This window comes from Chiloscyllium plagiosum, chromosome 16 (genome assembly GCF_004010195.1).
Source record: "Chiloscyllium plagiosum isolate BGI_BamShark_2017 chromosome 16, ASM401019v2, whole genome shotgun sequence".
NCBI lineage: Eukaryota > Metazoa > Chordata > Chondrichthyes > Orectolobiformes > Hemiscylliidae > Chiloscyllium > Chiloscyllium plagiosum.
The window spans coordinates 5799654-5826648 of record NC_057725.1 but is presented as its reverse complement, the minus strand read 5'-3'; the positions used below and the strand labels follow the sequence as shown (position 1 = coordinate 5826648).

At 42.2% G+C, this 26995-nt stretch overlaps 1 protein-coding gene across 4 annotated transcripts in view; it reads right to left on the bottom strand.

Moving 5' to 3' along the window:
- Positions 1–26995, bottom strand: part of prmt3 (protein arginine methyltransferase 3) — a 191835-nt gene that overhangs the window by 69091 nt on the left and 95749 nt on the right. For all 4 annotated transcript variants that reach the window (XM_043705402.1, XM_043705398.1, XM_043705399.1 and 1 more), the window contains exons 12-13: positions 26265–26452; positions 16570–16656 (exon numbers count right to left, since the gene is read on the bottom strand). In XM_043705402.1, the coding sequence (XP_043561337.1) occupies positions 16570–16656; positions 26265–26452 (275 nt within the window). The remainder of the gene's footprint in view (positions 1–16569; positions 16657–26264; positions 26453–26995) is intronic.

Genomic DNA, 26995 nt, shown 5'->3' with positions numbered 1-26995 from the left:
AAGTTATATGTTGACATTTTCAGCAATATTTTGGGAAGCATTTATAAATAGCTTTATATCGTTCTTTCTTTATTTAAATGGGAGCTGATGACCTTTGGTATTATTGCTGGACTGTCAACCCAGACACCCAGATCATGTTCTCGGGACCTGGGTTGGAATCTCACCAAGGCAGATGGGGGAATTTGAATTTAATAAAAAGCATCTGGAATTAAGAGTCTAATGATGACTATGAATCCATTGTTGATTGTCTGTAAAAACCCTTTCGGGTGGCACGGTGGCTCAGTTGTTAGCACTGCTGCCCCACAGCGCCAGTGACCCGGATTTGATTCCAGCCTCGGGCAACTATCTGTGTGAAGTTTGCACATTCTCCCTGTGTCTGTGTGGGTTTCCACTTGATGCTCTGGTTTCCTCCCACTGTCCAAAAATGTACAAATTAGGTGGATTGGCCATACATTACCCATTGTGTTCAGGGATGTGTAGGTTAGACGTGTTAGCCATGGAAAATGCAGTGTTAGTAGGATGGGTCTGGGTGAGATGTTCTTCGGAGGGTTGGTATGGACTTGTTGGGCCAAATGGCCTGTTCCCTCATTGTTGGGGATTCCATGAAACTGCCATCCTTACCTCGTCTTGTCTACATGTGACTCCAACCCACAGCAATGTGGTTGAAGCATAACTGCCCTCTGGGCAATTAGGGATGGGCAATAAATGCTGCCTGGCCAGTGATGCCCTCATCCTGTGAATGAATAAAGGTTAAAAAAAAAGCAGGAAAGCAGTCTTAAAGTGAGTAATTTCCCTGGACCTAGTGATCACACCTCAATATGCTGAATGAGTGTTTGTGGTCATTTTACAAAATTCTGCAGACTCCAGAATAGTTCCTGCAAATTATAAGGTGATAGGTGCACTCCTGATATTTAAGAATGGAGGGAGCGAGATAGTAGGTAACTGAAGACCCATTAGCTTGACATTAGTCATAAGGAGAACGCGAGAATCTATCATGAATGATGGAATAATCTGGAAACAACTGGTCTGATTGGGGAGAATCATCATAAAAGAGAAATCAATTTAACTGGCAGAATAGATAAGTTGGCAGCATGGTTATAGTAAAGTGATATTTTCAAAATGTTTACAATAAGATTCCACGCAAGTGGTTGGTAAACCAAACCCGCCTCAGGCGACTCTCTGTGTGGAGTTTGCACATTCTCCCCGTGTCTGCGTGGGTTTCCTCCCACAGTCCAAAGATGTGCAAGTTAGGTGAATTGGTCATTCTAAATTACCCATAGTGTTAGGTACATTGGTCAAAGGGAAATGGGTCTGGGTGGGTTGCGCTTCAGCAGGTCGGTGTGGACTTGTTGGGCCGAAGGGCCTGTTTCCACACTGTAAGTAATCTAATCTAATCTAAAACTAGAGCTGATGGTTTTGGGGAAATATACAAGTATGGATCGACAACTGGGTAATGGGCAGAAAATAGATGCAGCAATAAATGGGTCATTTTTGGTTGTAAAGTTGTGACCAGTGGATACTGGAAAGATCAGTGCTTGGACCCTTGGGATTCATAATCAACAAGAATGATTTTGATGGAGGCATTAAATGCAATATTTTTTCAAGTTTGTAAAACTAAAAAGGGACTGGGAGTTGTGAGCTGGGAGGCAAGGATGTTTCAAGGAAATTTGAACAGACTAAGTTGGCGAAAATTTGGCAAACAGAATACAATGCAAAGAAGTGCAAGGTCATCCACTTTGGAGGAAAAAATGAAAATATTGCATATTTCTTGAATGGCAGAGGCTGGCAAGGGATGAACTTTAAAGAGACTTGTGTAGCCTTCTTCATGACTCACTGAAGGTTAACATGCAGGCAATTAACAAGGCAAATGGCATTTTGGCCTTTACTAGATGATAATTTGAGTGTAGGAATAACAATGTTTTACTGTGATTAGGTAAAGCCTTAGTGAGACCACATTGGGGTATTCCATACAGTTTTGATCTCTGTATGTGAGGGAGCCATTGATGGGGGGCATTGAAAGTTCACCAGATTAGTTCTTGGGATGGAGGGATTGTCTTATGAGAAAAGAATAAATCGACTGGGCATTTACTATCTAGAATTTGCAAGAATGAGAGGTGATCTTATTCAAATATAGAAAGTTTTAACCGGGCTCGACAGGATAAATGCAGGAAAGATGCTTCCCCTGTCTGGCTGGGATCTGGAGGCTGTCTCAGCCCAGAATAAGGGACAAGCCATTTAGGATTGTGATGAGGAGGAACTGCTTTACTCAGAGGGTGGTGAATCTTTCAAATCCACTGCTCTAGTAACATGGGGACGCTCAGTCAGTGTGCTGAAAATGAAGATCAATAGATTTCTAAAAATGGAAAGGATCAATGGATAGGGGGATACTGCAGGAAAATTATGTCGATAGAGAAAATCAACAATGATCCTACTGAATGGTACAGCACGGCTGAGGGGCTGAATGGCCTGCTCTTGCTGCTACTTTTTATGTTCTTATGTTTCCTATACAATAAAGACAACTGCCATTAGTGCCTGGTAATGGTGCCAGGAGATGGTTTGGTAGCATGGTATATATTGGCACATATATTGGTATATTTACATGGTAGAATCCCTTCCACATTCATTAAAGGCTCCTTCATCTTTCAAACACAAGGAAAAAAGTGGGATTCAAGAGACTGGTCCCCAGTTTTATAACTGGTTTATCACAGATGACAAAAGGGGCAGAACCCCTCAGAATAAACCAGGGGAAATAGGAACAGGAGTAGGCCATTCAGCCCCTTGAGCTAGTTTTGCCATTCAGTAGAATCATGGCTAATCTGCCATTCCTCAGATCCATTTTCCTGCCTTTTCCCTGTAATGCTTGATTTCCCGACTGATCAAGGATCTATCTATTTGAACCTTAAATATACTCAAGGACTCCACCTCCAAAGCTCTCTGTGAAAATAAGTTCCAAAGATTCACAACACACAGAGAAGCAATTTCTCCTCATCTCAGTTTTAAATTGGCACTGCTTTGTTCTGAGACTATGTTCTATCGTCCTTGACTCTCACATGAGGGGAAACATGCTCTCACCGTTTACCCTGTCAAACCCTTTAAGAATTCTATATGTTTCCATGAGATCACCTCTCATTCTTCTGAATTTCAGGAGAGTTCCAACCTGTTTAACCTGTACTCATAATCCCTCCATACCGGGGATCATCTGAGTGGACCTTCTGTGAAATACCTCCAATGAAATGATATCTTTTCTTAAGTAAGGGGACCAAAATGAATCAGTATTTCAGATTTGGTCTTACCAGCACCCTGCACAGCTACATCTGGACGAGTGTATCTGTTCTCAGTCTTGTACCTGCACATTAGGAAATAGCCCACCAAGGAAAAGGCACTGCAAATGACAGAGCCACGATGGATCATATGACTTTGAGCAACAGGAACATAAAGTCTCACACCTTCAATCCACAGAAAATATTACAATCCATCACAAAGGAAAAACAAATAGCAATGGTAGGCAGGACAAATCAAGCTCGACCATCAACTCCAACCCACAACCAGGTTTCCTGGTGGAATCCGACTCATTCTCAATTCCTGGAAAAGGTTAAACATAAATCACAAGCAACCGAGGGAGAGAAAAATAATGCAAATTCTTCTCAGGCGTACTCAGGAGCCAATACCGGAGTCAGATTGTGTCATTTTAAAAATACTTTAAGAATTCTTTTCTCTTCACCATCTAACACCATCTGCCAATTGACCAGAATAATTACAATCTATTGAGGCAAATGCTCTGTTCGCTGATGGCGATGGGGAGTTTATTGATGTCCAGTCATCAGTCTCTTAGTCTTCCAGCTGATCTGTTAACCATAAGAACATACAAACAAGGAACAAAAGCAGGCCATGTGGGCCTTTGAGCCTGTTCCAACATTCAATAAGATCATGGCTGATGTGACTTTAACTGAATTCTAAATTTCTGTATATCACCAATAATCTATCATCCCCTTGGAAATCCAGAATCTATCTGCCTCAGGTGTCAAAATATTTAATGACTTTATATCCACCACCTTTAAAGGAACGGAGCTGCATAGATATATAAGGATCAAGGGTTATGGGGAGGAAGTGGGAGAATGGGGTTTGAGAAACTTATCAGCCATGACCGAATGGTGGAGTAGACCCAATGGGCTGAATGGCCTAATTTCTGCTCCTATGTCTTCTGGTCTCATAGATAGAGTTAGCAGTAGGTCTCTTTTGCCAAGGATGGGGGATTTCAAGTCTAGGAGGTACATTTTTAAGGTGAGAGGGGAGTGATTTAAACAATACAGGGGGTCAAATTATTTACACAGAGAGTGATTTGTGTGTGGAATGAACGTCCTGAGGAAGTGGTGGAGTTGGGTACAATTATAACGTTTCAAAGACATTTGGGTAAGTATACAAATGGGAAAGGTTTTGAGGAATATGGGCCAGGAGCAAGCAGGTGGAACTAATCTAATTTGGGATTATGTTTAGCATGGATTGGTTGGAGGGAAGGGTCTGTTTCTGTGCTAGATGATTATATTACTCTGAGGAGAAAAAATGTTTCCTCTCTTTATCTTAAACAGGCGACCCCTTATTGTAGATAGTGACCCTGAGCTCGAATTTCCCCCAGAAGAGGAAACATCCTTTCAAAATCAACATGGTCAAGTCCCCTCAGGATCTTCTATGTTTCATTAGGTCACTCTCTGACACTGCTAAACTCCACAGGATACAGGCTGAGCCTGCCTAGCCTTTCCTCATAAGGCAATCCACTTATTCCAGGTATTAGTCCAGTAAACCTTTGCTGAACTGCTTCCAATAGATTAACATCCTTTTATAATCACAGTGACCAATGATGTACGCAGTACTCTAGGTAACCAATATTGGTGACAACATATTTGCCCAGCAAAGCAATGTTCTCTGTCAAAGCCTGATTCATTATTTAATAATGTCATCACAAGATTTCAAACTCTGTACCCAGCATCTTTCAAATGATGAAATCTGAAATCCAGAGGAAAAGGAATGGGGAAAGCAATCCAGCCTTAATGTAGTCCTGTGTTGATGATGACACACCTGTGATTCTCCCAGGAGGGTGGTATAGAGGTCCATGCCCACACAAGAACTGGCAAAGCACAATTGGATTTCTAGTGACTCCAATCCAAAATCCCCACTCAGCCATGAAGTTGTGACTCTCCATGTTTCACAGCGATATCAACAGCACACTGTTCCAGTCAATTCATGAAAGAGCATGGGAAAGGGGTCATGTCAGTTGGACATCCTCCATCAGCACGGTCTAAGCCAGATCCTGCACTTCACATGGACAAACATTAACACCAAACAATTAATGCTGCACAGATTGGTCAGAGGCACCTACTAGGCAGTTAAAACAGAAATAAGGTGAATTTATTTCTTACAGAGGGTCAGGAATCTTTGGCACTCTCTTCTTTAAAAGGCAGAGGAAGCAGAGTCTTTGAGTATTTTTTAAGGCAGAGGTGAATAGGTTATTTGAAATTTAGGGGGTGAAAGGTTATTGGGTCGGCAGGAATGTGGATTTAGTTTAATATCCAATCAGCCATGATCTTATTAAATGGGAGAGCAGGCTTGAGGGGCTGAATGGCCTACTTCTGCTCCTTATTTACACAAGAACAGCAGAGCACATTCCACTTCCAACAGCACATCAGTGAATAGACACTATCAGATGGGAAAATGGTAAAGGGTCAGTCGAGAAAGAGCTACTGGAGGACATTGAAATGGGAGTTTCAAGAGTGAGACCCTACTGGGTTGCAGCAAGAGAGACTGCAATGGATCAGGTCTTGCTGCCCACATGAGACAAAGTCTAAGTAAAACTGTACACCCTGTGCAGCACTGTCACTGACAACTTTGACACAACTTACCCTTCCATCCTGAGCAAGTCCTGACCATTTTCTTCATACACTGATAAAGCTTCATTGCAGAAAAATGAGCTTGCTTTAGCCATCTGTAATGAACAGTAGAACCACCATGCAGTTGGAACTCATGACAATTGGAGCAGTGCATGAGGGAGCTTTCTTCATATCCCAACATCAATCCACGAATCAATAATATTGAATCAAGACTGAACCCAAGCCAGTAAGATCGCCATCATCTCTAAGCTCCGCTGTCATTTTCAATTGCAACAATATTTACATGGTGGTTCTGATGTAATAAAGTAACTCAAGGTGCCTCACAGGAGTATTATGGAGACACATTGAAACTCTGAAGAAACAGGCCATTCGGCCCTTCAAGCCTGCTCCGCCAGTCAATATAATCATGGTGGATCCTCCAACACAGTGACACTTAACCACTTTATCCCAATACCCCTTAATGCCAATTTATCAATCTTTTTTTGGAATATATTCAGCGACTTGGCCTCCACCACCCAAGCAGAATTTGGTGCCAGGCCACTTAAGGATCTGTCAGGACAAATAACCAAAAGCGTTGTCAATGGGGTTGGTGTGAAGCAGCATTCTGAAGGTGGAAAGTGAGGCTGAGAGGTGGTGGGAGGGAATTCCAGAGCTTGGGACCTCAGCAACTGAAGGCATGGTCCAATGGTGGAGCGACTGACATTGGAGATTGTTTCAATGAATTAATCACAGACGCAGTACTTAGAGTTGTACAGCATGGAAACAGACCCTTTAGTCCAAATCACCCATGCTGACCAGATATCCCAAATTAATCCAGGAGTATTTGGCCAATATTCCTCGAAACCCCTCCTTGGCAAATCTCTTAGAAAACAGGTGCTGGAAAAGACCATTCAGCCTTGGGAACAGAGCATTTAAACATTTTACATAAAAGCCATCCCCACACCACAAAGGACATTGATCTACTTTGCATTAATCATATATATGAGCTTTTACCACTGCCTGAGAACTACTGATGACGATACCAGATCCACAAAATAATTCATTCACTGCAGTAACTACAATCTTATTTGGGGAAAAAAATGGCATGTTAAAGATGCATTTCCTCATTAATGTGCAAATTGGCCAGTAAATTCAAGGGGATTAAAAGATGCAAATCTCCAGAAATTGCTGGTCGATTTACCCTGCACACAAACACACACACACATACATATGATAAGGTTAGCTAACTGAGTTCGCTAACGTGTGCTCCACAATCTCTGGACTTCTGCTCAGACCAAATAATGAAAGTGCCAAGCCACTGAACGCTGCACCAAAAAGAAGCGCACAAGAAACAGAATAACACGTCCTTCCAAAAAGAACCGAGTGACTGCAAGGGTTAGTGTACATAATTAGCATTTTTAGCCTTCAACCTGTCAGGTGAAATGCTGGAAGCTGTCAAGAAAAAAACACTCAAGGAAAGTCAAAGCGGTGATTCACATAGGTCTTCTGAAGTGGATAGACAAACAGACAGGGCTCATTAATATCGGAAAGCCAGCAAGAGGAAATGACAGCCCGTTTTCAATGCAGTGAAAGCATTAATAATTATCATCATCATCACCATCACTGCCACAATGTAATTTATCTCTTTTTCTCCCTCTTTATGCCTATCGTGCTTCAGCAATGTGTGTTCAGACCCGATACAATTAGGCAGCTGGTCACAAGTGTAGGAGGATAATGTGCTTTTGATGGAGTTCAGCCAGGCGTGGAGATTAAAACACTCACGATCGGTGAAGGAAGGTTACACTCATCTCCCGGACAAAACACACTGCGTCGTTCGCTCAGAATGTTAGTGTACGTTTTGCTCACTCCTGTTAGGGCACTCGTCAGTGAACACTGTTCTGGTTTCTGAAATGATAGAAATCTGCAGCTATGCAGATAGACGGAATGGGTTAACTAAAAATGTGGAGACCAATCTAGTTCAACACCGAGTAATTTCAGGGATGTCTCAAAACAAAAGGGGACACAGCAATGTGGTCGATTCTCAACTGCCCTCTGGGCAATTTGGGACGGGCAATAAATGCTGGCCTGGCCAGTGACACCCTCATCCTGTGAACGAATTAAAAAGAAACATGTATTATACAGTTACATGAATCAGTTGTGTTCCCTGATAGTTCAGTCAAGAACCATTCCACCTCAAATGCTTATCACCTCATTGCTTAATTTAACATGTAGGAGAGGGCTGTTTTTTTAAATTCTATTTACTGCCTAACTCCATGTTTAATTATCCTCGGTCTCAGATATCCTCACACTGTACAACATCCTCCAATATAAAAGAAAGCAGATTAAAACTCTTTGGAGCTGCTGGGAGGAGTGAGGATGTATTGAGGTGATTGTATTCTCTCTCATATCCTGACCCTTCTCAGAAAGTGTACAACAATCTATTTTGAATTTTTCAAAATCAGGTATGGAATGTGGGCTTTGTTAGCTAAGCTGCACTTATTGCCCGTGCCTAGTTGCCCTTGAGAAGGTGGTGGTGAGCTGCCTTCCTGAACCAGCACAGTTCATGTGCAGTAGGTAGACCCCCGATACTGTCAAGGGGCTGCAGGGCATAGGCATGAGTGGGGAGAATTCTAGGATTTTGATCCAGCGACAGTGAAGGAACAGCGATACATTTCCCAGTCAGGATGATGAATGGCTTAGGGACTGATCTTGAAGGTCGTGGTGTTCCCCATGTATTTGCCGCCCTTGTCCTTTTCAATGGAACTGGTTGTGGGTTTGGAAGGTGCTCCATGAGGATACTGGGTAAATATCCTCATGGGCAGGGCAACTTGCAAATCGTACACTTTGCTGCTACTGATGGTGGAGGGAGTGGAATGTTTCCATGTTTAATAACCACTTTATTCTGTGTTTAAAGTACACTGGTAGACTCTTGTGAATGTGTTCAGCAACTGAACTCTGTGTTTTGATGTTACAAAGTTAGAATCTATCAAGCCAGACAAGAGCCAGAGGTTTAGGAGAGTTATGAGGAAAGACTCTCTCACCCAGAGGCTGGTGGGAACCTGGAACTCAGTGCCTGTAAGGGGCAGTAATCCTCAGAACATGTAAGAAGTGTTTAGATGTGCATTTGTGATGCAAAGGCGCACAAGGCTATGGGCCAAGTATTGGAAAATGGAATTAGAAATGACAGGTGGCACAATGGCTCAGTGGTTAGCACTGCTGCCACACAGCTAGAGAGACCCAGGTACGAATCCAGCCTCAGGTAGCTGTCTGTTTGGAGTTTGTGCATTCTTCCCATGTCTATGTGGGTTTCCTCTGGATGTTCTGGTTTCCTCCCACAGTCCAAAAACATGCTCCACCGATACTCAGTAGATAGACTGGCCGTGCTAAATTGCCCATATTGTCCAGGGATGTGCAGGTTAGGGGGATTAGTCATGGTAGTGCAGAGTTATGAGGGTAGGGTGGGGGGGCTGGGTCTAGGTGGGATGTTCTTAGGACAGTCGGTGCAGAATTGATGGACTCAAAGGCCTCTTTCCAGATTGTTATGATTCTAGGTGATTGTTTTTGAGTGGCGTGGACATGATGGGCTGAAGGGTCTTTGTGCTGTAGACCTCTATGATTCTTTGTTTTACTCTGAGGTCTGATATGTCCAATATTAACATCAATTGGGATCACAGTAGTCACAGTATGGTGCTCCTCAGTAAGGGGAGCACAACTGACACAGCAAATTGTGTCTATTCCACTGTTTTCATGAGGGGACATTCATTTAAGATCGAGGTGAGGAGGAATTTCTTCTCTCAGAAGGTAGTGAATCCGTGCAATTTGCAGTGGACTCTCAAGGCTGGGTCATGAAGTATATTCAAGGCTGGGAGAGAGATTATTAATCATTAAGGGGAATCAAGGGTAAAGGGAAAAGGTGGGAAAGTGGAATTGAGGATCAGCAATGATTTCTTTGAATATTGGAGCAGACCCAATGGGCTGAATGGCCTACTTCTGCTCCTACATCTTATGAACTTAGGGACATCTGCCTTTAAGATATTTAAGGACTAATGACCTTTTGTGAGGAAATTAAATCTCCTTATTGTGTCTTAAGTAGGTTTTAAACATTGCATCTCCTACCACTTCAGCATTCCCTCCTCCTGTTTCTCCAACTCCTCTCTTGCACAGTTTCCTGGTCCAAGATGACATGTTTGGTATAGATTGGCTGTCCCGCCAATGATCTTTATCTCATTCTTACCATTAAGCAGCACATTGTGTCCACTGAAAATAAACAATTTCTGCTGCCCCTTATTCTCTGTATCAACCCTCCTCCATCAGTCGCAGTGCACCCACTCTCAGCTGTACCTTTCTGTCGGCAAAGTCTCTCATCTGTTTCTGGCCTAAGCCCAGCTGATATCAGATCCTAAGAAATAGGATATGACACAATGCCTGAATGTATGATAACTGTGTGGGATCCACTTGTCAAAACACGCTGTCCATAATAAAACCAAGATGCCCATAAACTTGGTTTATGGCCCCACAATACAAGGTTAGATATATCGCTGCAAATGGATCAATGCAGCTGCAAAGACAAAATCGAAGCAGATTCAATTATAACACCAACAGATTTTATTTACTCATATAATGTCAAAAGCACCAAAACACAAATTACCCAAGATCTGCAACTGATGCTAGTAAAAGACAGAATTTCTTTTCCTTTCAAAATCCTCCAAGAGGACCAGAAGGTTCGTTTTCAAATCCAACTGGATTTGACAGGCCTGTCAAAAATCACACAACACCAGGTTATAGTCCAACAGGTTTATTTGAAATCAGAAGCTTTTGGAGCACCGCTCCTTCATCTCACACACACACTCACTCACTCTCCCTCCCTCGCGCGCGCGCACACACACACACACAAGTCTATGGGGTAAATTTGCATTTGCAGATATGTTCTATTTTGTTCAAAAAGCACACAATTTGCATGCAGTCAGTCCATGTGACATTTTATAAATTCCTTCTTTGGAAATAAAAGCAGTCTGACTCCAGGTTGGGATACAGACAGACTCTAACCTCACACCTTTAATGCACTGTCTGAGCTGAGATGTCACCTTTATTTATATACTGATAAAACCTGATGTTATCTCAGGGCAGTGACTTGAAAGAAATTCTGGGATTTACATATCAATCAATCAAAACCTGCATCTCTGCTTTAAGTGATTAATGATTAACAGCCATCTGGGTTTGTCTAATACATCATATCAGTTATATGACACTTTGATCTTTTACAATAAATTCCGTGCCGTATGATCCTGCCCCACTAGCTACCTGATGAAGGAGCAGTGCTTTCAAATAAGCCTGCTGGACTATAACCTGGTGTTGTGTGATTTTTAACTTTGTCCACCCCAGTCCAACACTGGCACATCCACATTCTAGGATCATCCATACAATCAATTTGCTGACATTGTAAATAAAACCCAAAGCATTCCGCATTTAATTTTATTCCTTCCTAATTTCTCTTCACCTCAAAAGATTCATGTGGGGTACAATAATTTGAAATTCATTGGGATCTCCACATATATGTTCGAAAACTCTTGACTGTGTTTCTTCTGCATTTCTGATGATAACTACGTGCCTACAAATTTTAAGAATTTGCTGGTGGCACTGGTAGTGTCCCTGCCTCAGCATCAGGAGGTCCAAGTTCAATTCCCTCTTGCCCTATTGGTCATAATAATTCCAAGCAGATTAATTAAAAATAATTTTCTCTTTATGGTTGTTAGACACTCACTGATACCTCACTGCTTGTGAGTTAACATTCATTTGAGAATCTGATCATGGGTGTCAATGGGGATACTGAGAGACATGGCCAATCCTGGCAGTCAACAGCAGAAACCTTAGCATCCTTCTCCAATCTTAAACTAAGGTTGCATGGTCTGTTGAGCAGCAGAATGTACTGTCTACAAGATGCACTGCAGAAATTCATCAAGACTCATTTAGACTTCCATCTAAAAGGGCAAGGGCAGCACCACCTACAGGTTTCCCTCCAAGCCACTCACCAACCCGTCTTGGAAATATATCGCTGCTCTTTCAATGTTGCTGGGTCAAAATCCAGGAATTCCCTTCCTAAGGGTACCTACCCACAGCACATGGACGGCAGTGGTTCAAGGCGGTCGCTCACCCCCACCTTCTCAAGGGGCAACTACGTATGGGTAATAAATGCAGTGGAAACAGCGGCACGTCCATTCTGCTAAATTATCCTGTTGCAGCTTACCAAGGGCAAGTAGGGATGAGCAACAAATGCTGGCCCATCCAGCAATGCCAATGTTCCATCAGTAAATACAAATAAAATTGATGCACACTTTCTGCTACCTGCTCGAGGTTAGCTATAACAAACGAGCAGGGAATCAAACATGCGAGTTTCCTGCAGCTCAGCTTCTGATACTGCACATGTGCTGAAATTTCAGTACAGTTTTAAGCCGGTTTACTTGTCTTGTCAGACCTTTGAAAGAAGTACCAAAGAAGGAAAGTTGTCAGTTCAACTGAAATTGGAGTACTACCCAACAGATCAATAATAGGGGTCCACCTTTTCTGGCCACAGTCTAATGCAGTATTGATCTTTGCTACAAGAAAGAAAGGCTGCTAATAATATAGTATTATTGTACAAGAGAAACCACAATACCTTATGTAAAATAACACCACTCTATATATCCTCACATTATTTTCAGTTTTGAACATACTAATTCAGGCCCTGCAGAAGCAAAATGCCACAGGTATGCAAATAGTTGTTCGGTTTTTAACAGAACTTAAGAATTGTTGGAAAAATGTCACATTTTGTTGAAGACTTTCACCTTACGCACATTAGGTCAATTTGCAAGAAAAACAATGCAAGAGAATAAACAACATTTATGCTGCATGAAAGGACACTGCTGGGAAACTAGCAATGGGCAATGAATGTTGACCTAGCCAGTGGTGTCCACATCCTATAAACACATTTTCAAAAACATCACCAGTGCAATTGACCGAACTCTCAACTCTGTCTTAATTCTATCATGATATGAGGCTGTGCCAGAATGTGTTGCCCATCCCTGATTGGCTTTGAACTGAGTAGCTCGCACAACCATTTCAGAGGGCAGTTAAGAGTCAACCATTTCGCCATGAATCTGGAGTCACATGTAGACTAGACCAGGTAATGACAGATGTCCTTCCCCAAAAGGCATGAGTGAACCAGATGGGTTTCTCCAACCAACAATGATAATTTGCTGGTCAGTATTTCCAAAACCACCTTTCCATTTCAGTGTTTTTATTAATTGAGTTTAGATTCCACCAGGTGCCATGGTGGGACTTGAATCCATGACCCCACAGTATTAGTGTCATCATCTCCCCGTAAATGGTCCAATTCACTCTGAGAATCAGAATGACATTTCCCTTGTCGTCTCCAAGCTCACACCCCAACAGCCTCCACATTCAATCATCCTCCATTACCATCACCTCCTGTGCAATGTCATAAACAAATCTACCTTCCTCTTCCCTCTCAGTTGAGCATTTGGAGACCACTGTTCCCCTTGTGACAGCACAGCTCCCCTCCAAATCCCACCAGTTTCCTTTCCAATGGCACAGATATCTTTCAGAACATAGGGCCATAATGTCTTTGGGAATAGAAGAGAAAGATTGAGACAGGCTGAGGAACAGGGAGATGTCCGTTTCAAACTGATGTCAATGCAACACAGACAGCCAATTGAAATGTTGTGTGCCACTGGTGTTTCGCCACTTTAGGCTGCACTAAGTTTCTTTATTTGCAAAAGAACTTAATAATTTTCTACTTGGTTTAGTTTTAGGGTGAGAATATTTTAACTCAACACAGACTCAACGGAGCTCACGGCCATGTGTTGAACAGCCTGTAGTATGGAGGAAGACTTAGACACACCTGGATGGCTACTTCTGCAGGAAGTACCCCCAACTGGAGCAGCTTGAGGGCCATCTTTCAGAGCTTGAATTGGAATTATGACTTCTCTGAATTTAGATCTCCCATTAAAATTAAGAAAATTACAAAGCATAGATCCAGAAATGTAACTTCATTGATTACATTAACTTCTCCACCCAAAGCGTTGTGGAATTCTCTGCCCAGTGAAGCAGTAGAGGCTACCCCATTGAATGTTTTTAAGGCAAAGATAGATAAATTTTTGAACAGTAAAGGAATTAATGGTGAAAGTGAGTGGGCAGATAAGTGGAGCTAAGTCAACAAAAAGATTAGTCATGAATTCATTGAATGGCAGAGCAGACTCAATGAGCCAAATGGCCTCCTCTTGTTCCTATTTCTTATGTTTGGAAGGCTTTCTGCAAAGCCTTCCAAATCCCCTTTCACATGGACTATGCCCAATGCCTCAACCACCTGATGAACAGCATTGCAGAGTTTCTCTCAGTCCTTCTTCACATGAAAGGTAAATCAAAATATTTTAAATAAATTCTCATGTTATTTTTCCTTGTTCTTTGCATAATTCAGAGAAGGTGGTGGTGCAATGGTAATGTCATAGACCTATAATCAATAAATCCATGTCTGATGTTCTGGCAACGTAGATTCAAATCCCATCATAGAAGATTGTGTAATTTGAATTCAATAATAAAAAAGAATGGAAATGAAAAGCTATCTAATGCTGCCCATGTAGCACTGGCAATTAAACCTCTATCAGATTCACTAATGCCCTTTAGTGGAAGAAATCTGCTGTCCTTACTTACATGTAACTCCAGACTCACAGCAATATCTGGCTGACTCTTAAATGCTCACTGGGCAATTAGGGATGGGCAATAAATATTGGTCCAGCCAGCGACACTTACAAATTTAAATAATAATTTTTGATCGGGGTGACCCCTCTGGAGGTGGTGAAGGGGAAATTATTGTCCTTGCCATCCCAGTTATGAGGTTCTGAGTGAGAAGGTCCACGGGGGCAAGGGGGTGGGGTTGTGGGGTACCCCTATAACTCACCATCAAGTCTTTATTAACAATCACTTCACGGCCTCAGCTCATTCTCCTTCAACAGCTGTCACCTCCACAGGCAACAAAAATGGTTAGTTTCCCAGTGAGTAAACCATAGCACCCAGCCTGCTGAGATTGGAGGGGTCGGCATCAATTATCCGTATTCTTTGTTTCACTGCGACATCTTACCTTATATGTTGCTTGCAGATCGGAATACACCTACCTGATGGCATTGATGAGGTGATCTAGATGCTGACCACAGCTTTGTGCATTGATGAAACGAGATGCTAAGGTGTCCTTAGCTGGGCTATGACAGATCAGCTTCTGACCTGCTCTTGTCCAATCTATATCCAGCAATGCCACCCAGCAGGATAAAAGTCAAACCTATTGCTATAGGCCTGGAGTTACATGCAGGCCAGACCTGGTAAAGGGAGATTTCCTTCCTTAAACTACATTAATGAACCACATGGTGTTTTTAACAACAATTGACAGTGGTGAAATGGTCACCATCAAGACAAATTTTTGATTCCATATTTTTTATTAATTGAATTCAATTGTCACCATCTGCCACAGTGGGATTTGAATTCATGTCCCCAAAACATAAACCTGGAGGGTTCTGGATTACTAATCCATTGACCTTATCAGCGCACCACTGCCTCCCAACTTGGTAACACTCCTGTGAAGTATCCTTGAGGACTATATTGTGTTAAAACTGTTACGATAAAAATGTAAGTTGGTGGGGGAGGCAATAGCCTCATGGTATATCACTAAACTATAAATCCAGAGACGCAGGTACTGACCCAGGTTCACCATGGCAGATGATGAGATTTGAATTCAGTGAATTAGATTCTTAATTCTCTGGAAGTAAGAGTCGAATAATGACCTTGAAACGATTGTTGGTTATCAGGAAAAACCATAACACCCTTTGGGAAAGGATGTCTACTGTCCTTCCCCAACCCAACGATATCCCTAAACATACATGTGACTCCAGACACATAGCAATGTGATTGATTCTTAATTGCCTTTTGGACAATTAGGAATGAGCAATTAATGCTAGCCTGGCCAATGATGCCCATGTCTCATGAATGAATCAAAAAAAATGTAGGCATATAACATTATTTCCCTGAACACTGAGTAACCTGAAAAGTGATAAATGGCAGCCATTTTATAATTTTAATACTGAAACATCAATGATTCCAAGTGCAACTTCAGATCTACTTCTTCTGGTGGTGGTGTTGGAGGATGGGTCAGGTAGGAGAAATGACAATCCAAGGATTACAAACCACCTCACTGAAGTCTTAGCATCAAGGTTAGCAGCAAGCTAAAGAAAAGCAATTTGTGGAGTGTACATTATCAGGAAAACCATAATGCTCTTTGGGAAAGGGAGTCTGCTGTCCTCACCAAGCCGAACAATAACCCAGAGGTTACACGTGACTCCAGAACCACTCTGGGCAATTAGAAAAGGGCATTGTCTACCTCAGTTATCATACTGTAAGAGGAGTTGGAAACTTAATTATTATATATAACAAATGGTTAAAATCAATTCTACAAAATATAAAATAATAGCAAGAAATATTGTTAACAGGCTCTACCCACAATGGAATTAACCAACTAACATGTCTGAGCTTGATGAAGAAATGCCTAATGAACAAAGCAAACAGGTATTGCTTTAGACACTAATCCGCTTCATTATCCAACTGCTATCCAATTAATTTTCAGATTCCTAGATCTAATTCAGCCCTCTGTCGAAAACGATCAACTCACCACACATTCGTGATCCTTTGTTATCTTCAACGAGAACTCAGAGGTGAAATCCAGATCTGAGATTCTGACTTCGCTGCAGCTGATTGCCTGGAAAACAAAGATAGTTTTCCAGAAAAGAAGTCATCAAGATGCCAGGACAACCGAACAAACTGAGCATACAGTGCTGAAAGAAACTGGTCGTTGCCGATCCCATTTTCGCACTCCATGTAACTCCACCTTCTTTTCTCGGGAGGCTGCATTTCAAACTGGCCTGCCCACTTTCCAAAGAACAATTCAATCAGTGCAAGCCAATTTTGTGCATGATAAAATTTTGACTCCTGATGCAAGGCCACTTTGCAATTCATTCATAATAACCCAGTAATCTTCCATCATCATTCTGATGTTCATCAAGTATCTCAACTCAGAACTAGTACTTTTAATAGCTTCCATTCCAATGCTTAGAATACATTTAATTGATGCCCTCCTGTTTAACGTTAGTCATCACACTGAAAATGGAAATTACAGCTTTCAGAACAGCAATAGTAATGAGCATTATTAAAAATAGTACTTATCACAAAGAAAGCAACTTTACGTAGGCTGCATAATTCACACAGATTGTGAATAAGGAGTTGAAATCACATGTGTGCTCCATTGAAGGTATTTTTAATCCTTTGAATCTCTGTTTCTCACTTATACAAGAAGATTCAGGAGATCCAAAGGAATCATTACGACAAAATGCAATCCCAAAACTGACAAGAAATGGAAATGAGCTGGCATTCTAAACGCCTTTCCTGAGCTGTTCTTGAATTATACAATGAAGGTCTTAATATAGAGTGAGTACCAAAGGGAGTATCAAAAAACCCAACATTTGGTTGACCCAACGGTCTATTATTACTTCTATTTCTATGGTTCTATCATATGAGATCCAAGAAGCTTCATTTTAGTAGCAAGAAATACCATAAAACCACCGTATACATCGTATCATCCTCTGCCATTTCTGCCACCTATAAACGGACCCCACCACCACAGATATATTTCCCTCCCCACCCCATCTTGCTTTCCATTAAGACTGTTCCCTCTGCGACTACCTTGTCAGGTCCACACCCCCTAACAACCCATCCTCCCCTCCTGGCACCTTCACCTGCCAAAGCCCCCAGGGCTCCCAGCCTCATTCCTGATGAAGGGCTTTTGCCTGATATGTCGATTTTCCTGCTCCTCAGATGCTGCCCGACCTACTGTGCTTTTCTAGAACCACACTCTCAACTCTAATCTCCAGCATCTACAGTCCTCACTTTTGCCTCGTAGACCATTTGACCACAAGACCATCAGACAGAGGAACAGAAGTAGGCCACTCAGCCCATTTACTCTGCTCCACCATTCAATGAGATCATGGCTGATCTAACAATCCTCAACCCCCACATACCTGTCTTTTCCCCATAATACTTCACTCCCTGACAATACCACAGTATGCTTTCTGGTCAAATCTGCATTCTTATGTACCTTTGCATCTGCAACTAATCATACGCAAATGCCAGAAATATATTACACCTATTCAAAGTTTGAGAGAAGATTTGTACTTCAGGTGCCCGTTGTTGTGGTTCTGTTCGCCGAGCTGGGAATTTGTGTTGCAGACGTTTCGTCCCCTGTCTAGGTGACATCCTCAGTGCTTGGGAGCCTCCTGTGAAGCGCTTCTGTGATGTTTCCTCCGGCATTTATAGTGGTTTGTCTCTGCCGCTTCCAGTTGTCAGTTCCAGCTGTCCACTGCAGTGGCCGGTATATTGGGTCCAGGTCGATGTGTTTGTTGATAGTTTGTTGATATCAACAAACACATCGACCTGGACCCAATATACCGACCACGGCAGCGGACAGCTGGAACTGACAACTGGAAGCGGCAGGGACAGGCCACTACAAATGCCGGAGGAAACATCACAGAAGCGCTTCACAGGAGGCTCCCAAGCACTGAGGATGTCACCTAGACAGGGGACGAAACATCTGCAACACAAATTCCCAGCTCGGCGAACAGAACCACAACATATTACATCTATTTTTAAGGCATTTCCATCAGTCAAACCTCTGTTTCAAAAAGATTGAAAAGTTTCACTAACATTTCTTCCTGTAATGATTCTGTGGTGAGTTGCGAGTGTCTTTGTGAAGACCGTCACTGATTGCCTGTCTGTGATTATCCTCGGGAAGGCAGGGGTGGGCCGTACGTGAGGTGGAGGTGCAGCGACAGTGCTGTCAGCAAATGGGATGGTTCTAGGTTTTTGACTTTATGGCAAAAATGAATAAGATTTCAGAACTGTGACTTACACAAACCAACACTGCTCTCAATCTCAAGATTAGAGTGGTGATGGAAAAGCACAGCAAGTCAGGCAGCATCCAAGGAATGGGAAAATCGACGTTTCGGGCAAAAGCCCTTCATGATTCCTGATGAAGGGCTTTTGCCCAAAATATCGATTCTCCTGCTCCTCAGATGCTGCCTGACCTGCTGTGCTTTCCCAGCCACACTCTAATCTTGACTCTGATCTCCAGCGTATGCAGTACTCAGTTTTGCCTACTGCTCTCAATCTGATTGGCAACCTAGCCTTCAAAAGAGTAGAAAAATGTTTATAGGTGCTGCAGGTGAATAACTCGAGATACATAGTAATGTGCAAAGCTGTGCCTTGTCATTGACTCTTGGCCCTTACTCAGATCTTTGCATGTGTCTGGTGACCATACAACGAAGATATCACGAGCACTACCTTCTGATCAAGCTCAAACTGTACAATAATGAAAGCAATGCTTCAGTCCAGAAGTTAGTGCACAACGTTCATTGATCACAAAGCACAACAGTGGTTGACTCTTAACTGTGTCAGCAATTAGGGTTGGGCAATAAATGCTAAGCCAACCAACAACACCCACATCCTGTGAATGAAAAGAAACAAAGGATATGGGATGGGATATTTAGGATGAGGAAAGATTTCTTCACCCAGAAAGTGGACAGCCTGCGGAATTCTAATACATGTACGAACAGATTCAATAACAGCTTTTTCCCTTTTATTGTCAGACTTTTGAATGAACCTCTCAAATATTAATGTGGATATCTCTCTCTCTCTCTATCTCTGTCTCTGCACCTTCTCTGAGGCTGTAACACTCCATTCTGTTCTGCTACTCTGATGCAATTTGCACAGCTCGATCTGTCTGTGTAGCACACAAAACAACACATTTCAGAATATCTCAGGACATGTGATCACAATAAATCAAATCAAATCAAAATCAGTTGAGACCAATACATTGAATGTTTTCAAGAAGGATTTAGATAGGGTTCTTAGGGATAAATAGATCAAAGAGTATGGGGGAGAAAGCAGGAACAGGGGACTGAGTTGGATGAACAGTAATGACCTTATTGAATGGTGGGGGAGGCTTGGAGGGCTGACTGGCCTACTCCTGCTCTTATTTCCTATGTTTCAAAGAGCTAGGCTGGGCATGATGGGCTGAACAACCTCCTGTGCGACAAGACTCTACATACTAATTTCATTTCTGCATCCTTGTGGTTAAATTCTGTTTCTTTTGATTTGTAAAGCATTACGTGAATCAGATTGGTCATCACACAGTTTGTAAACAAAAGGATGACTATACTGCTTTAGATATATTTTATTTGCATATTAAATGAGAATTACAGGTTCTTTTCATTAATTGCCTCTATTTGATGCTTAACCTAATGAAATTGGATTTCATAGAACTGTGTAACATTCCCTAAAGGCACTCAGTGTGGCTGACTGCTTTTCACCACAGTGATGAATAAGATTTTATACCAACCTTTGTATCATTCAGCAACATAAACAGCAATGTAAAGCTTCCATGCCATGCCAGTGAAAAACATTAGACTGAACAAATGAAAGCTAACAATGTATACTCTCTCATTTTCTGACATCTTAAGGAGTAGGTACTTGGAAGGAATACAAACTAGGCAAATGTAAACATTTGAAAGTAGCTGACTTTAATGTCACTAGCTGATGCTTCATTCATTAGGAAACCACTGTCTGTTAAATGTTGATGTGCTGCAGAGTGTGAAATGGAATCTGTAATAAACTACCCAGAGACCACTGCCCATACCCATATTTTAACCTTGCCATTGTTTTCAGCAATACTTAGTTAATTTCAATCTGAGTTTTCTTAATGCAAGCTTATCAAGACATGGCTCCAAACAATCATCAAAAATTGTTAACTCAGCACTCGTAAAGGCTGACTGAGGCTCAAATTTATGAAAATTGCACTCTTTCCTCCATTCTTAAACTCAATCGTTCATGAAAAGGACGGCACAATGACAGGCCCATCCAAACCCATGACCTCTAACACTGAGAAAAACAAAGCAAAGGAAAGGGGACACCGTCCTCTCCGACCTGAACACCGTCCAGACCTTGAATGATATCGACGTTCTTTTATTGGTCATTGGGTCAAAATCCAGGACTCCTGCCCTCTAGGTTCTGTTGATGTACTGACATTGCAAAGTTTGAAGATGGCACAGTGTCACTTGTCAGAGGCAGTCAGGAACTAATCAACAAATGGTGGCCTTGCCAATGACACTCACATCTCAAGGATGAATAAAGAACAACACAAATTCACTTCAGGTTAATTTAAATGGGTTGCATGGTGGCTCAGTGGTTAGCACTGCTGCCTCACAGCACCAGGGTCCCAGGTTCAATTTCAACTTTGGGTGACTGTCTGTGTGGAGTTTGCACATTCTCCCCGTGTCTGCGTGCGTTTTCTCCGGGTGCTCCGGTTTCCTCCCATAAGTCCAAAGATGTGCAGGTCAGGTGAACTGGCCATGCTAAATTGCCCATAATGTTAGGTGCATTAGCCAGAGGGAAATGGGTCTGGGTGGGTTACCCCTCGGAGGGTCGGTGTGGACTTGTTGGGCTGAAGGGCCTGTTTCCACACTGTAGGGAATCTAATCTAACCTAAACTGCAGCCAAATACAGATCTGAAGATCCAAGGGCCAGTGATTGGGCTGCAGCTTGTAATTTGATGGGACCAAAATAGTCTCATGAAGAGATGCTGGCATCATTTTGTTCTTAGTCAACATCAACACCATCTTCTTTCTCTGGTACCATGTTTTACAATGTCAGTAATCATTGCTCTGCAGCTTCCACCATTTTTGACAGCAGTCAACATCTTAGTTTTGTATCCGTTCTGCTTCTTAGGCTGTCAGTGCATTCACGCTTGCATAAACATTGCTAAACAGAGACATGAAGATGAAGCTTTTTATCTTGCACTCCACAGGACTGAGATGCAAGAATGTAAAATTTGAAAGGAACCACCAATTCATACAGCATAGGAAGAGCTCGATGAACGGTTGGATCAAGGTTAGTGAAAAGGTGCAAGAAGATCTGTTAACTGTCCGTCTTAGCTATTCATCTCAGACCAGGTAAATGGACTGGTCAAGGTGTAGTCATGGGAATTGCAGCATAGATCATCAGTCTCCATTACCTCTTCTCAATGAGAAAGGTGTATTGTATGCACAGAATACTTCTACCAACACATGGGTTTTCACTGGAAGCAAATCTCTCATTTTTACCAGTCACGACCAGATCAAGAGCGTTACAATGCAGAAGGAGGCCATTCAGCCCATTGTGCTTGCACCAGCTCTTCAGATGGGCATCATGACCTGGAGCCAACCTCCTGCCTTTTCCCCATATCCCTGAATACCATTACTGTCCAAGAACACATCCAAAGGCTTCTTGATTGCTTCTTTTGAACATGCCTCAACCACAAACCCAGGTGTCAAAACATCACTGTTGTCTTTTTCTCCAATTGTCATAGAACAGAGCCATAGACTATTACAGCACAGAAAGTGGTCCTTTGGCCCATCATGTCTACACCAATCCTCAAGCATCTATCTACGCTTAGTCAAAAAGTGTGATGCTGGAAAAGTATAGCAGGTCTGGCAGTATCTGAAGAACAGGAGAGTTGACATTTTGGGCATAAGCCCTTCATCAGGGTCTGCTGTCCTCAGGTTTTACCTATCTAATCTTGTCCCACTTCCCAGCACGTGGCCCATAATCCTGTATGCTACGGAGTTTCAAGTGTTCATCTAAATACTTCTTAAATGTTGTGAATGACCCTGCTTCTACCACTCTTCCAGGCAAAGAGGTTCTTCTGCAGCTGTACAGGGCCCTGGTGAGACCACACCTGGAGTACTGTGTGCAGTTCTGGTCTCCAAATTTGAGGAAAGACATTCTGGCTATTGAGGGAGTGCAGCGTAGGTTCACGAGGTCAATTCCTGGAATGGCGGGATTACCTTACATTGAAAGACTGAAGCGACTGGGCTTGTATACCCTTGAGTTTAGAAGACTGAGAGGGGATCTGATTGAGACATACAAGATTATGAAAAGATTGGACACTCTGGCAGCAGGAAACATGTTTCCGCTGATGGGTGAGTGCCGAACCAGAGGACACAGCTTAAAAGTACGGGGTAGACCATTTAGGACAGAGATGAGGAGAAACTTCTTCACCCAGAGAGCGGTGGCTGTGTGGAATGCTCTGCCACAGGGGGCAGTGGAGGCCCAGTCTCTGGATTCATTTAAGAAAGAGTTGGATAGAGCTCTCAAAGATAGTGGAATCAAGGGTTATGGAGATAAGGCAGGACGAGGATACTGACTGAGGATGATCAGCCATGATCATATTGAATGGCGGTGCAGGCTCGAGGGGCTGAATGGCCTACTCCTGCACCTATTGTCTATTGTCTATTGTCAATGAGCTCCAGATATCCACCACTATCTGGGTGAGAAAACATTCTCCACAAATCCCCTCTAAACCTCCTACAGCTTACTTAAAACTTCGGGCATAAGCCATTCCTGAAGAAGGGCTTATGCCAGAAAAAAAGATTCTCCTGTTCCCTGGATGCTGCCTGACCTGTTGCGCTTTTCCAGCAACACATTTTCAGCTTAAAACTTCTGGCCCAAGTAATTGAGATAATGGTACTACGCTCTACTAAGAATAAAAGTTTATTCCCACAAATCAGGTTGCCCCCTTGCTCTAAAGAAAGCAATCCCAACTTCTCTTCACAGCTGAGTCACTCCAGCCCAGGTGACATCCTTGTGAATCTCCTCTGTACACTCTCTAGCTTTTGTGCAATCATATCAGATCGCAAGTGTGTTAACTAGAACTGTACACAGTAATCCAGTAATATAGTCTATCTAACTTGGATATTGCTCCATCATAAGGGTTCTGACAAAGGGTCACTGAAATCAAAACACTAACTCTGTTTTCTCTCTGTTCTGTTTAACTCTCTATTTCTGTGTAATGTCATAGTATTGTAAAATGAAACAAAGAACCATGAATGCTGAAGATCTGAAACAAGACATTGCTGGAGAAACCCATAGGTCTGGCAACATCTGTGGAGAGAAGAAGAGTTAATGTTTTGAATCCGGTGACTCTTCATCAGAACATCATGAAGGAGGACTCAAAATATAATCTCTGCTTTCACTCCATAGACACTACCATATCATTAGAAGTACAGTCTGGCTATATTCCAGCTTTTATATCTATATAGTTTACAATGGCTACATGTAGCACGAGTAATTTTCTTCAGTTATCCACAGATTCTTATTTCTAAAGCCATGATGTGGAGGTGTCAGTGTTGGACTGGGGTGAATTTTTCTAAAGCGATCTGATATTTTTGTGAAGATTTGTTCTGCAAGTGTTACGTGTTTCCAGAAGTCTTGATTACATTTCCCATCGGATTTTATCCATCTACCAGGAAAGGAAAACGATTCCAAGTGTTTCAATTACCTCAATTCCACTGCTGTTTCTCACCTAGGTGCAATGTAAATCTTTCCTTTGACATTACCATGCACAGTGCTTTATTGCAGTTAGATGATAACCTAACCAAACAAAACATCACCAAAAACCAACAGATTGTACATTCTCCTGCTGTGCTCTCCAGAAGAAAAGTGGCCACACTTCAGAAGTCAACCATTAGCTACAAAGCACTGTAGAGTATCCTGAGGGTGTCAATATCGACACAATTTCATGCTTCCTTATATATCGTTGTTTGCTCATTTGGTAGCCCCCCAGGCCTGTTTTAGTGTGTTTCCCCTTCACCCACCGCCCCCTCTGTGAATTTAACCAGTTGACTTTCAACTCTTGAATCCAGGCCATGAATCTAAATCAGAAATAGTTGGGATTGGCAACATTTAACCTCAGGGCATTTCACTCACCGTCCCCCTCTCACCCGAACACCAATCTGTGAACAAGTACCCTTTGTTTCCTATATTTCAGCTAACTTCTTATCCGTTGCAGAACTGAGCTTAAACTTTGGGCTTAACATTATTAAAAAAATATTTGGAATGTCTTTTTTACATTTAATTCGCACGCAAACATTGAAATTAAAAATTGATTATAGCAATTCCAAAAGCATTGCTTTGCCTCCTTGATGGAGGAAACAAATGAATTTCTATGGTGATTAATGATTGTTTACTAAGCATTGATCACAGTGAAATTCAATGTAAAAGTAAATGGTCTTGATTAACTTGCAAAATATTAACAGGTCACTCACTAGTTATACATAAGCTTGATTTAGACACTACCTAGTGCAATAGCTTTTAGTTTGAACAGCAAATTGGTGTGGAATTATATTGATTTGTGAACATGCTACACCATGGAATGCTACAGTTGTAATGCCACAAGGAGGCAACAGTCTCAGCTTGGTTGGATGCAGGCGATAGGAAAAAAAACAGAGCCATAATGTCTATAATGTCTACTACAACCAAAAAGGACAAAATGAAAGTGGTTAAGCAAGCGTGTTCAAAATACTGAAAGGTTTGGATAAGACTGGATATGGAGAATCTGTTCAGGAACAGCGGAATTCAGAGCGGGAGTAGGCAATTCAGCCCTTCAAGCACTGTCATCTGATGATCATGTCTCAACTCTACTTTCCTGCCTGCTCCTGGTCTCTGGTTGATAAACAGAGGACATGTGGTTAAAAGGTCATTGGGAACAGGGGTGGTGGGAAAGCTCAGAAAAGTGTGATGAAAATGAATGTGCTCACTGAAAGGTTGGTGGAAGCAGATTCAGTAGTAACCCCCAAAAGGGAATCAAGTAATGCTTTAATCAGAATTGTTTTAATCAGAACAGCTCCCTCATCCTTTAACTTGGTAATGATAATAACGTTTATCCTTTAAATTTGAGATTCACTAATGTTTTATAGCCAAGACCAAAAGGAATGGAGATCTTTACACCACCATGCAACCATTTCAATGTATCTTTAAAAAAAAACAAGCTGCGATATATCGCAAACAACATTTTTCTGAAATCGCAGCTGGCCTCAATGCAACAAAATGCTGCTCTAAGCACAAAGCAATTTCCACATTTATGCTTCATTGATAGTTGTGAAAAAAACCTGTTTATAACACAGATTTTCTGTTACGGGCTGTCCTCTGATACACTCTGAAAGATGACAGATCATCACACAATGCACAATGCGAGAACTCTGGGACTCAGCAGAGCTTGGCGCTACCTGGCAGTTTATGCTCCAACACAAGATCACAGTATGGCTCTGATTAATCAACTTAAACCATTCCACTTTCTACTCTGTCGGCTGTCGCTCTTCCATGATCCTAAATATCAGCATTTACTTGTAACTATTTGCATTCTGTATGAAAATTTGTGATTGAGCCACCAGTGCCTTCAGCAGTTAATCTGATGAAATCACCTTGCTGACTGCCAACACGTACCTTGACAACACAGGGTTCTGAAATGACGGTGTCGGGGTTTATCACTTCCACCACAGCTTCTGGGATCACTGCCTTCTTCATACAGGACATCTTAAAGCCGTACACATCCTCCCAGAAAGCTACTCGTTCATCGTGTTTCTTCCTGTCTCCCACTGCTGTCAGGCTAATCGTGCAGCTATCAGGGTATACTGGAAGAGAGCATTGAGACCATTAAGGAGGGAAAGATGTACCGCAAGGGTTGGTGTTAGGTCCACTGCTGTTCGCCATTTTTATAAACGACCTGGATGTGGGCGTAGAAGGGTGGGTTAGTAAATTTGCAGACAACACAAAGGTCGGTGGAGCTATGGATAGTGACGAAGGAGGCTGTAGGTTACAGAGAGACATAGATAAGCTGCAGAGCTGGGCTGAGAGGTGGCAAATGGAGTTTAATGCGGATAAGTGTGAGGTGATTCACTTTGGTCGGAGTAACCAGAATGCAAAGTACTGGGCTAATGGTAAGATTCTTGGTAGTGTAGATGGGCAGAGAGATCTCGGTGTCCAAGTACACAGATCCTGGAAAGTTGCCACCCAGGTTGACAGGGTTGTTAAGAAGGCATACAGTGTTTTAGCTTTTATTAATAGAGGGATTGCGTTCCGGAACCATGAGGTTATGCTGCAGCTGTACAAAACTCTGGTGTGGCCGCACTTGGAGTATTGTGTACAGTTCTGGTCACCGCATTATAAGAAGGATG